This window comes from Stylophora pistillata, chromosome 1 (genome assembly GCF_964205215.1).
Source record: "Stylophora pistillata chromosome 1, jaStyPist1.2, whole genome shotgun sequence".
In the NCBI taxonomy this organism is placed as follows: domain Eukaryota; kingdom Metazoa; phylum Cnidaria; class Anthozoa; order Scleractinia; family Pocilloporidae; genus Stylophora; species Stylophora pistillata.
In genome coordinates, this window is record NC_142519.1 from 34,691,447 (window position 1) to 34,703,890 (window position 12,444).

The 12,444-nt window shown below is 38.5% G+C and overlaps 2 protein-coding genes across 2 annotated transcripts; both read left to right on the forward strand.

The window, feature by feature from the left end:
• The first annotated feature begins 332 nt into the window (after nt 1–332).
• LOC111335056 (uncharacterized) lies at nt 333–3,341 on the forward strand. The gene is made up of 4 exons (XM_088729678.1): nt 333–490; nt 1,211–1,472; nt 1,807–2,066; nt 2,648–3,341. The coding sequence occupies exons 3-4, from the start codon at nt 1,811–1,813 to the stop codon at nt 2,788–2,790; spliced, it is 399 nt and encodes a 132-aa protein (XP_088585804.1). The 5' UTR covers nt 333–490; nt 1,211–1,472; nt 1,807–1,810; the 3' UTR covers nt 2,791–3,341.
• Nucleotides 3,342–4,831: 1,490 nt separating this feature from the next.
• LOC111335069 (dual specificity protein phosphatase 1) lies at nt 4,832–11,839 on the forward strand. The gene is made up of 4 exons (XM_022940911.2): nt 4,832–4,909; nt 8,391–8,817; nt 10,034–10,447; nt 10,859–11,839. Exons 2-4 carry the CDS (start codon nt 8,439–8,441, stop codon nt 11,203–11,205), a joined length of 1,140 nt encoding a protein of 379 aa, XP_022796646.1. The 5' UTR covers nt 4,832–4,909; nt 8,391–8,438; the 3' UTR covers nt 11,206–11,839.
• The last annotated feature ends 605 nt before the right edge of the window (nt 11,840–12,444 follow it).

A 12,444-nucleotide genomic window follows, 5' to 3' on the forward strand; every position in this document is an offset into this window, starting at 1 on the left:
TATGGGAGAATCTTGACTTCGGTCGCTGGTACAGACCTCACTGCGTTCGGTCTGTACTGGCGACCTCGGTCAAGATTCTCCCATACAGACCTCCCGCTCGGTTAATAAGAACTAATGATAGTCTTTTATAAGAATTCCAAACAAACTGCTTCAGTGAATGCAAAAGAAATTAATTTTGAGAGCAACTTAAGAGATCGTTCATTTGACTCTCTTTGGTTGCTAAGGGTAGGGAGCACATGTCCGCTATTTGTCACTGCATCTGAATACCTATTGAGACAAATATTTACTTTTCAAAAACAAGGCTCGTTAGGTGCACGTGAACATCGCCATACATGCATAAATTGTACTCATTACAAGTCAACTCTCATCCCTACCGGCTTGCGCGTTACTTCAGGGACATGCATACTCGAGTAACAGTAGAGTTATTCAAATGAAGAAAAGAACTTAAAACTTTGCATTACAAGAAGAAATCGAACGGGCGTCTTTACAAGTAAGTCGTTAAGAAATAAGTTTAAGCTGAAGGATGTAATCAGGCTCAGCTAGCCTTAAACATTTCCAACACAAACATTGAACACCTTGGCCGGCAACAAGGAAACCAGCGGCATTGATAATTTTTTTTGAGGTGGCAGCAGTGGTCACTTAAGTTTTTCTGCTGACTAATCTAGAAATGTTATATTTTTGCCTCGTGATGTTTTCAATCAGCTTCTGAGTTATTTTGCAACCATTTAGCCGCTGTTTTGCTGTTTGGTTTTACATGAGATAATAGAATGAAAGCAAGATATGGTCAAGCTGACACAACAACAACGGAGTTAAAATAACGAGAATCATGAAGTCAAAGCTCTTTTTCGTTATAGGAAAACATCTTACAACTCTTATTCATTTTAATATATTCAAGTATTAGTAGTCGACATTCCAAACTGAATCCGCCATTCGTTTTGTTTACATTGACTTTCCTTTATTGAAAATCATTTCATTATACTATTGTAGCAGTGAAGTGTCCGAAGGGAATCCGGCGTTGGAAAACTTAGTCTCCTACAACATATTGTACAACATAAAGAATAAGCGTTGAATCAATTACAAAATACTCTTCTCGGCCGAAAGAATGCCCTTTTTTTCTATTCTTCTAAGAATTAGTGTGTTTTTGTCTTTTTTCACGGTCGACTCGTCACTGCCAGAATGCCAGTAAGATACTTGTTGCTTTTCGTTTCAGGCATCCATCGCAACCATCAATTGCCTTTTCTCTAGCACTTCGAAACATCCTAGGCTTTAGAAGTATTAGCATTTAGCCAATCGGCGGCCATTTACTGTCTGTTGTATCAAGCCAGCGATCACAGCGGCGCCAAGAAATCCAAATAGTCTTCAAAGCTGCTGTCCACATCTCACAATGGAAGTCGTGTTTATTAATTGAAGCCAGCATGGTGCACCGTTATTAAATACTTCAGGGACGCAAAAGTATCCATCTCAACCATAAAGTAAGTTTTTCTCGGCTTTTTTTTTTGCATTAGTCACTATGAGTGACCCTGAGTGTGGAGTTATATGGAAATGATGGAACGGAAATCAACCACTAAGAGTAATTAAGACCGTTTATTGTGAATTTGTCTTTGTATATCATTAAGTTACTTGATGTATAGAAACATTACGTATAGACTCTCTCAATTACCGGCCTACTAATGCCAGTTTAGGGATGATTTAAAACCATTGAAAGATCAACAAACATGAGAAAATCCTGATGGCCCAAAGAAACTGATGAAAATTTGAATGTATTCACTCTCTCTAATGCATTCATTTCCCTATGTCAACTTTCAGTCAAATGTTGTGGTTTATTGCATTTATTGCTTTGAACTTTCTCGTTCAATGCACCGGAATAAATCCTCCACGGACAGATACGAGAAAACGTCTGACTACGGAAGCGGAGAAAAAAATTCCAAACATTGTGTCTAGGCAAACCATGTCCGAGCTACAAACATTAAAGACAACGAGTAAAAGTTCATCTCAAAAGCCTGTGACCCCAGCGCCGTTAAATGAATTTTCACTCAACGACATACTCTTTAGAGGACGACAATCAAGTAAGAAAACATTATTTTCTTTTCCTTACTTTCTCAGCTGTTGTTATGTACATCGGCCCCCACTGCCTTGAATCACCGTTGAGTGGGGGCGGGCATGAAGATTTAGCTTTTAGTTTTTAATAATGTTTATTTTCTTGTCATTTCTTTGTCAAATTTCAATCTTTTCTTTTGTATTCAAAATTATGTGACTGCAGTATTCAAATAAAATACTTGAAGAATTTCGCTATATTATTCTGCACAAAACTATGTCTACAAACCCTTTACGAAAGGTCACTTATGCACGGACCAGTTTTGGTCAATTATCGCCAGATTTGATTTAGTATAGGTGGTCTTAGTCTAGTATATTGGCCGCTTGAAAAAGAAGAACTGCAATGTCTGCGTAAACAAAATCAGATATATTTTTTATTTATATCTTGTCGATCAGGGTTGAAATGAGGATTGGAAAATTTGACTTGAAGCTTTAACTAAATAAGTGTCAAGGTCCATGTATTGAGTTTCACTTCTGGAATAACCAGTGACCAGGGAAATATTCCTTGGCGGTGGAGAAAATAAAATAAATTTTTTTTTTTTTTCTATTGCAGATGAAGCGAACACCTTTCTCAAAGCAAATGAACAAAGGGGAAAACAGCTAGAGACAACGTACGAACATATTCGCGAACAAGATCTTGACGACATAGAGGCGTTAGTTAGGAGAAGAAGTCGGTTACGGTTTTTCCGACATTGATTTAATAGGTCGATTGGGTTTCGCCACTTTATAAATAATATTGTTTCATTCATTTCTTCTGTAAAAATTATTTGGAACAAGCAGGAACATTGTTGCTGAGGGAGATGGAGAGACAGAGGGAGTAGTTATTTCTAGTGCACGGGTGGTTAATTCAGTTCGAGGGCAAAGTTCGGGGGAGCTTCCCCATGACGACGATCGAATTTGAGCTCATGTCCACGTTCGCAGGCTGGTTTCTAAGATACACTTTTATTAGACCGAACTTCAGTTTTACATCGTGGTAATGGCATTCAAGCAATTGAATTCTCAAGAGATAGTGTTTGAGATGCCTTAAATTTCCATGAACGTCACCCGTCACACGCATTGTCAAAAGCAGTATTCTCTTGTCTGCCCACAATGTCGTTAGTTACATCGGGGCTAAATTGCATAATATCCGCTAATCTTTTTAAGTTGTGAGTATAGTTGCTCTGTGCCCCTTGTTCAGTGCACTGTCACGTGTATATTAAGTGGTATAAGCTGACTAGGAATTCAATAGCTACTTCCTTTCTACTTAATGCTGTCATGAAGTTTCGATTAGTTTTGTTGCAGTTCCTTGATATAGCAAGCAAATCTAATAGCGGAACCAGCAGCGAAGCCCCATACGTATAAGATATAGCAGTAACCTATCAAGTTGAGAAAATTTAGTCTATTGCATAAAAGTTGCTATATTTAAGCATGCGCGAACAACTACATTGCAAACAGATCTTTCGAAATCTTGTGAACACAAAACTTGGGAGGAAAAGAGGAGGTAGTACGCCTACGCGCTTTGAAGACCTATGCACTTGCGCTTATAACCAAATGAGCAGCCTAATGAAATGTGCGTACTTGAAAGCGGTGTCCGTTGTCTCGCAAAATATGCAAAAGAAAATTGAAACAATCGTGGAAATTAATGAAAGGAAACAAAAGGGAAAACAAAAAAATCGAGACTTTTCCTTTTTGTTTACCATTCTATTTTGAGCTTCACCAAAAAAGCCGCAAGCATTTAAGACACCGAGACTTACTGGCTAGTTTAGTTGTTTGTAACTCTTGTGAGACAAATTGAATTAGTTCTGACAGCCTGTGGGCACGCCACCTAGTCATTACAATGTTGACTGCTGTATTAGCCCGCACGAGTGGAGGACTTGCAACTTAGGAGACTGTTTTTTTCCCCTTTTTTTTTCGTGTTGACAAGGTTGATTATCCTGCCGTGTTTGACGCGCGGCCGCGGCCGGCGCAAAGTTCTCGGGAAATCGCTGAGGAATAATGAGCTTTCCTGCGTTCTTAGCAATCAAGTTTCTCCCCTTAAACCAAAATTTCCACTGTTCACTTTACATAGTAAAAGCTAAGTAACCTTGCAGATCCGTCGGGCGGGGCCTAGAGGAAACAAAGGATTTACGTTGTGTAGAACAGAGTGGGACACGACACTGGAAGCCTGACTTCGAAACTGTTATTGTGAATGGTTTCATATTCCCTTCCGTTAACGTTGCTTTTAGAATGAAGAAAATTTTGGGAACATCTGAAGATATCTGCAAATTACAGGCTCGTGAAACTCGAGAGTGAATTAGCAACACCATCGCTGCTTGTGATCCAGATCGGATGCTAAAATTATCGTAGAGGTGAGAAAAAACATCATCAGATCTATATTTATCTTTTTTTCTCCATCTCGTTCTAACGCTATAACTGGTTAGCTATTCTTACACCAAATGATCTTCCTTCTCCGACTGATGCAGCGGGTACCAGCCAATAGGTTGTTGATCCAAATTCCAATATGAAGTTATAAAAAACAGCTACTTTGTGAACCAACAAGTAAATCACGGCCTAAATTACACAGAAAAAGTGTCTAAACATCAGATTACACTCAAAGGTAAAGATTCCTCTTGAAATATTTTTTCTAAAAACCTTGGAGTCTAAAACACTTAAATAATACATCAGGACCGTGTGATTTAAAGCAGGACCTGTGATCTTTTGTTCTCTCTGTACTGGTATCAACCAGTCGCTAAATTTACTTCCGGTGATTCGTTATAGTCCCAGTTTGGTGTGTGCGTGAACCCCGGTCTACACAAAAGATAGGATGTTTAGCGAGTTAAGTTTCTAAAGTGGAAAGGTAAGTCTTCGCACAGTTGTTCACTCTTGTCCCTTAGTGGTCAAAGGAACGTTTCTTCTCGGTAATATTTCAACACTCAGACTAATATTTAAGAACTAACAGTATGGATTGTCTCTAATTCTTTGAGACACTAAACGAAAAGATTCAAAGGCGAGAAAGGGGCTAAAAACCGCTCTTCAGTGCGTTCAATGAAATAGTTTCAAGGCTAAACATTACTTAGTCTCGCTTCTTATTCTGGGTTCATGTAATGAAGCATAACAAGGGAACGTGCTTGGACTGGGCTCCCACGTGTTACCAGCAAATGAATGAATGAGTGAATGCGTAGTAGTAAATAGGACAGCTAAAAAACGCGGGAATATTAGACTTATGTTTCACTAGTTCAAGATTTTGTTGTGTTCTTTGCTGCCGATTGTTGCACTCTTAGTTGTCTGGCTACTGTTGTTTAATTTGTCTATTCTACGTTAGTGATGAGATATTGATTGGACCTTGGTTCACCCAATCGAAATAACGTTACGGTCACATGCCAGGAAAAAGAGGGATTGAAAGAGGCCAGTATGGTATGACTGTCACAGTGAATAATGTCGTCTGATCAATGTGGTCGACGGTCAACCATACGAAAAGGATCGAGCTGTGGCAATAAAGTGACCTATAAATTCTATAGCCCTAGGATACCGGATTTATCCTATATACATTGAAAACGAGGAGGATCCGTAGACGATTAAACCTTGCTATGCGTTCAATGTTCTCATTTCGATATTATGTTTCCACCGTAGGCGGACCAAAACCAGATCATTAAGCGATCTTGCCTTTTCAACTATAAGGTATCCAAAATAATACACTACACGAAGTAAAAAGCTGCTGTACGTTTTCAGAATCACAAGGACACTTTTCATAGAAAAGTTACAGTAAAGACTCGCTAAAATCACTCGGTTGGTATTTTGACACTGAAACTAATTGACTAACGGAATTTTAGAAGCCAAAACACTCAAGGGATATATAATCTCTCCCATTTGGAAAGCTCTATTTTTTTTTTCGGAGGATGTTTGAATCACTCCTGCTCCGGAAAAACTACCCAGCCTTTAGTTTTCGGAAGGTCTATTGTACAATCGGTCAGCTTTACAGCTGCAGCCCGCTCCTGCACCGCCTATCAAAAGTCTTTTTTAAACTTCAACGGATGCAGCTGTTCTCGAAAATTGAGCCTGAAAAACAACGATGTACGTTTATTATTGAATGTGCCCTTGACAAGTTAGCATGAGGTGCCAAGTTTGAGTCGCCAATAATTTGCATGTAGCCGATCCGTGTAGCCTTGTTTTTTTAGCCGAGTTTATCGTAATTAGGGCCTGGATTAAATTCCATAACATAACGTTTAAGTCCTTCCTAAGCTTTTTCAACTTTGGGATTCACTGATCCATGGTTTAAAAAATGACTGAGTAAGTACAAACTTACTAACTACGATCTAAATTGTTGTCGAATCAGTGTAACTTTAGAGGTGTGACAAAAAAAAAAATTAAAAAAGAAAAGATTTTCATTCCCCAATCGGATTATTTATACGCATAGGGCAGCTTTAGTGTCTTACGTAGCGAAAAAGAGGGCACTTGTTTGTTCGAGATCCAAAACATTCCGCCGTCAGTTCGTTGGTTCTCATAGAGGTCATTTTGAAAAAAAGATATCCCGAATTACATCCCTTATTAACTCGTGATCTGTAGCCTGTAATTAAGCCGATCAAGGTTAAAATCATCATTTTTTGCAGTGGACTTGGAGATTTACTGTATTCATGAGAAATGCTGTCGTTCAGTTAATTTCAGGGTTGTTGATATTTTGAGACGAGTGGTGAAAAAGCCACCACGAGAACCGCGCTTATTTCTCAAGGACGAACGATATTTGACTTTCCGGTCCCACTATTAATCTTAGCTATTTGCGGCGAAGTTTCATACTATAACAAAAAGCTCTATCAGTTTTCACTTTATGAGCCAAAAACTTTGACCTGTAATCAGTACGCGAACAGATCGCCAATTCAGTTTTACTCATGACAGACGGAGGCTGAATGATGTTATTTCGGGTCAAAGTGACCTCATCTACGATTAGAGGTTTGATTTCTCAAGAGAAAACCTAAGAAAAACCGACTGAGAAAGGGCGTTCTCTGTTTACAGCCGTATTTGGACTCTCACTTCTGCACTGATATCAACCTATGTGTCAAATCTATAAAGGATCCACAGAAATTGCTAGCAAGTGATGTTAGAATAATTTTGCCTGATTGGAAGTGGGGTGTAACAACTAGTGAACCATGTCTCAGAATCAATCACGCGATGTTGTCAACGGTCCGCTAAAAGTTGCTGCTTTCAATCTGGTTTTAACATAGTTAGTAGTATGGTTTTAAGGATGAGCGCAAACTGAAAAGATGAGAAGTTTTCTAGTTTGGAAACGTCCACGTCAGTGAGTCAGTGAATTGTTTTGTTGAGTCTTGAGGAAGCAATGAGTCTCTGTTAGCGCATTAAAACGTTTCCTGTTTGCCGGTGTTTGCCGTCCAGGGAAATCGCAACCAATTAAATATTAGCAGGAACGCGTTGGATGGGCACCCAGAGCCGGCTACGAGTAGCGTTTCCCACCAAAGTGTGTTGTCTGGAATTAGGGCGAGGTTCGGCGGTTAGTAAAATATTTGAAGTGATGCATAATTTTTACGTATTCTCGAATTGAAATAACGATCTGTCAAATAACTGTTTTCTCTTTTTCACCTTTTCACCTTTTAATTAAGAAAAGGTGACGTTGATTTTTTTCCTAAGTTTACTCAGATGGTCCTTTGATTCATGGAGAGCATTAGTGTGGATTTTCTTCTGATATAAAAAGAAATGACATTCGTTAAAACACTGGTTTGTTTCGTTTTTAGCCCTGTTTGGACTTGAAATCAAATGAGTTTCGATGTGAAATGCGATAGCGAAAAGAAAAGCTTTGGTGGAAGACGTCATCACACATAATTTTTCGTTACAGCTAATGGATTTTTTCGCCTAATCCCAGTGTCAGATAAAGAAATATTCTTTAAGTAGTCATTGGACTGGTTCAAATTCACAGACTTGACCTCTACTGCTCTTCTTCAATGCAAAAAACAGTTGGCTAAAAAAAATTGATAGATAAGTAATTTCCGAAAAACGTCAAATTGAGAACCCGATAACATTTCTGTCACGACCGGAATGGAACACCCATTGTTTTGATATTGTTAATAGGTCATCACTGTATTGGTTTCTTTGACTAAAGACGACATAATAGGCTCAAGCAAAACTCGTGAGGCACGACACGACGTTAACAAAACGCCTTTGAATGACGTCACCAGGGTTAAAAATAACAATTCGGGAATAGGGTGCGCGGAATTAAGAGAATATAAAGCGCGGGCCTGAAAAAGATTCATAAGACACCGAAGCCCTGCAAGGAGAAACATTAGAAAGATTTTTCATCGTCAAGTAATAGATCGACTCTTGTTTGTTTTCAGGAAGAGGAATTAAGGAATTACTTATCAATCATTGCTGCGTCAAAGATTATGGTTGCAATGGATGAGAATGACTCTGTATGGCCACTCGCCCCACTCACGTTTGTAAACATGACCAGCTCTCTGAGTCAGAAATGTATAGTCATTGACTGTCGTTCGTTCTTATCATTTAACGCCGCCCACATCAAAGGATCGCTTAACGTTCACTGCCCTCCTATCTTAAGAAGAAGACTGCATCGTGGATCATCAACGTTAGATTGTCTACTCAAATCTCCTGAATTGAAACGAAAGGTTGCGGATGCAGAAACTTTATTTTTGTACGGGGAAGGAACTCAGGATTGGAATGACTTGGAAAAGGACAATACGATGAAGATACTCTATATGCTTTTGAGGAGAGAAAGAGTAGACAAAACTTTATATTTCATTAAAGGTGAGTTTAGTCCTCCCGTAGTAGTTCAGTGCTTCCTTGTAACTCAGCTGAAAGCCTCTGATAACTATTGTTCGGTCAGCCACGTGCTCCTAGGCAGTGTGCTTTTATCATTTAATTGTTGCTCTTAGTGTTGACGTTGAGAGGTCAAAAAGTGTTATTTATTTTTGAACGATCCCTCTGAAGGGTGATGGAAGTGGAAATATCGATTATTTCTCGCTGGAATGAAGGCGAGGGAATGTTGTGATGAAGAAACACTACAAAGCCGAAGCGTAATTAATGTGTACTACGTGTTTACGTGTGCTGCTCATCGTGAATTCATGAATGAAAGAGTTCCTTTGTTATTGAAATATCAGTGAGTGAATGAAGACAAAGACATCACGTATGACTAAAGGAGTGAATGGTTGACCCCTCTAGTACGAGTTGAAAACAGTCTTCAATCGAGTTCGTATCAAAGAGGTCAAACATCATCGCGGATGTCCTTTATTGGACGGGCTATTTTTTCTTCGCAATATTTGGGCTTATTGGTTACCATTTCCTTCATTTAAAGTTGAATAAAAAACAGGAAACATTCTGATCGGAATTTATGAGAAAATATTTACAAGCACGTACCAACATGCTTCCCCTGACCAGTTGTGACGGTACACTCAGCTGATTTTCTTTTCCTTCTAGTGTTTTCTTTTCTGTGGTTAAATAGTCTTGGTGAATGCCGAATCTTTCAATCCTGACGAGAACATTTAACATTTTCAAATCTTCTCAGACTCTGAACGTTGAGTTTTCTAGATAGTGCGCCAGCATATATGTTCGGTCACTAATTTGCTACCAAAAGATATTTTAGCGTCACCGCTTTCGGTGAAGATATATTTGGTTTGATATCTAGAACAACCATTAATTAAGAATTACACGAAGAAACGCCACCGACTTATGAAGAAACGTCATATCTTTGTTGTCTTCGTGATTTCTAGCATGTTTTGTAGTCTCCACAACACAATCAAATTATCAAGTAAAGCAATGAGCTTCAATTTCAGCAATTACAGGAAAGAAGCCTGAAAAAATTCAGACTTGAGGGCAGTTGTTTAAATTGCAGCTCACCTGCGAGGATCATTGCTTTACTTGATTTTCATCTGAAGGTCAAACTAATTTTATTTCATGAAAAACTATGATCACGATCTATGGTAATAATTTTATTGACTGCATTTTGTTTTTGTTTTTTTGGTAGGAGGATTTGAAAAATTCGCGTCGTCGTTCCCTTCTATGTGCTACTTTGCAAATCCTCATACAGCGTCACAGGCATGCTCCAGTCCTCTCGGTTTAAGGCTCAAAGCAAAAGATTCTAAAAGATTCAGCCCGAGAAACGAGATTGATCCTGTCAGGGATTATGCCGAATCACGCCCAAATATGTCAGCCAAGCCAAATGAACCTGTTGAAATCTTACCGCATCTGTATCTTGGAAGTGAATTCCACTCGTCTCAGAAAGAGCTCCTACAACGCCTGGGTATCACTGCCATAGTCAATGTATCAAGAAATATTCCGAACTTTTTCGAGGATGCATATGACTACAAGTCCATTCCGGTTGACGACACTTACACTGCAGATATCGGCCGATGGTTTGAGGAGGCGGCGATGTTTATAGGTAAGAGATTCTTTTGAACGCAGAGGGAACACAATCGATGAAAAGAAAACTTGTGACTTTAAGACTCTCGCTTTCCCAAAGGAAAATAATCAAAAAAGTGTTAACTTGCTGAAAGTTCGAGCTGGTCTTTTAGAGGTCAATATCAAGAATCACTGAAACTCCCTTAACATTACACAATCTAAAAGGTCGATCCCTTGAAGCAATCTTGGGGCTTGTCAAGTGATGAGTCTTGACTGACGGACTTGCAGATAGCCAATATTTATGAATATAGATTTTCTTTATTTTTCTGCTTCTTTTCTTAGTCGTTCTCACTGTAAAAACTTATCATGGAAGCTTCACCTCATCAAAAATTCATCTTTTCTTTAAATGTATTTTCACTTACTTATTTCCCCTTTTTTTGTCTCATTTCAGATTCAGTGAAGAAATCGAAAGGACGGGTACTAGTACATTGCCAAGCTGGGATCTCAAGATCAGCCACCATTTGCCTCGCATATCTTATAAGTAGACATCAACTCAGGTTGGACGAAGCTTACGAGTACGTTAAGAAGCGCCGTTCAGTTATATCACCAAACTTTAACTTCATGGGGCAACTCCTTAATTGGGAATCGGAGACTCAGCTGACAAATAGAGCAACGAGTACACATACACCGACCACCCCGTTTGGGTTTTTCAGTTTTTCACCGTTGCCATGTGGATCCGAAATGACGACCTCTGGTAACAAACAGAATTCACCCGGGCTCGTTACTTCCCCTATGTAGCTCACAAATACCAGAGGCAAGAAACAAAAAATTAACGACTCTTTAGTACAACTAAAGCTGATTTTAGAGAGTAGCGGAGTAAATCCAATGTATATCTACCATTACAGCTGAAAAAAAAAAAAACAGTTATGCTCTTTTCTCACAAGACACGTCGTTTACCCTCTAGTCTGGTTATTTATGGTTTACACAATAATTCATTTTATGAATTGCATGTGGTAAAATCATTGTCACTGTACGCTTTGAAAATGGTCGGAATAAGTAAAGACTATGACAAAATTGAAGTGGAGACTATAATATTTAACAAAATTCTCTTCCACTTCGATGAGGAATATTTTTGTAATTTATGCAATAATAAAAAAATTATCACTTTCGTATTACCCAAGTAGTTGATAAAATAAAATAGGCTTGTACTTTACGGTGGCAAGACTAAAAGTAAGCCGAATTACGTTTTGTGAAAACTTGACTCAAAGAAGAAAAGTTTGAAAGATATGTACGATATATTTATTGATAAATTTCAAAATATTGAGAATGTAAATTTGAAAAGATGTTAGTCATAATATATTATAATGTACTTGACCAGACCCAGATGAATGGCGCCCAAATATGTTTCAATAAATTATGAGGAAAATCGTAATATTTCTTGCAGTGTAGTTTTAATTAACCATTTATAGTTTTCGCAGTATAAAGACCATCCATTTGACATTTAAAGAGCAGCAAGAGATCATAAGTTAATCTCTTGAGACCAATGTTCAATTTTTTTTTTTCAATTAAAGGTGCTTTCACAAAGGATGAGCAAGGTGAAACCTCATCTCGAATTAGTCGGAAGTTTCATTTTCATTCTTATTCCGCTTTAGCTAAAGCGTCTAGGTAATGATATCAACTGATAGGCAGCTGCATACCTGAAATAGCTTTCGTTGTCGACGGTTTTTTAGGCATTAGAGCAAACAAAGCTTCCGGCCGAGCTAAACAGCCAGCTACGCGGATACGGTGAAATTTAACTCAGCATTCAGCGTTTCTATAAAGTTTGCCTGAAAATGTTGACCAAAGTCCATGGAAACCAACGAGCTGTTCTTCTTTAAAGCTTTTTTTGTAGGATCATAGTTACCTTGACCATGTTTACACCACGTTGCAATTATAATATTTGAATACAAAAGGACTGAAAACTACGAGCTGTGTGATTGATCGTTACCCAAGAGCTTTCAACTTTTGTTTCAGGCAAGTACGCAAGTGCGGACGTCA

Bases quoted from the DNA above. Each gene is read 5' to 3' on its own strand.
- LOC111335069 (XM_022940911.2), top strand. From the start codon at position 8,439: ATGGTTGCAATGGATGAGAATGACTCTGTATGGCCACTCGCCCCACTC. The intron at 8,818-10,033 runs GTGAGTTTAGTC...TTTTTTTGGTAG, and splicing joins AACTTTATATTTCATTAAAG to GAGGATTTGAAAAATTCGCG. The intron at 10,448-10,858 runs GTAAGAGATTCT...GTCTCATTTCAG, and splicing joins GGAGGCGGCGATGTTTATAG to ATTCAGTGAAGAAATCGAAA.
- LOC111335056 (XM_088729678.1), top strand. From the start codon at position 1,811: ATGTTGTGGTTTATTGCATTTATTGCTTTGAACTTTCTCGTTCAATGC. The intron at 2,067-2,647 runs GTAAGAAAACAT...TTTCTATTGCAG, and splicing joins CTTTAGAGGACGACAATCAA to ATGAAGCGAACACCTTTCTC.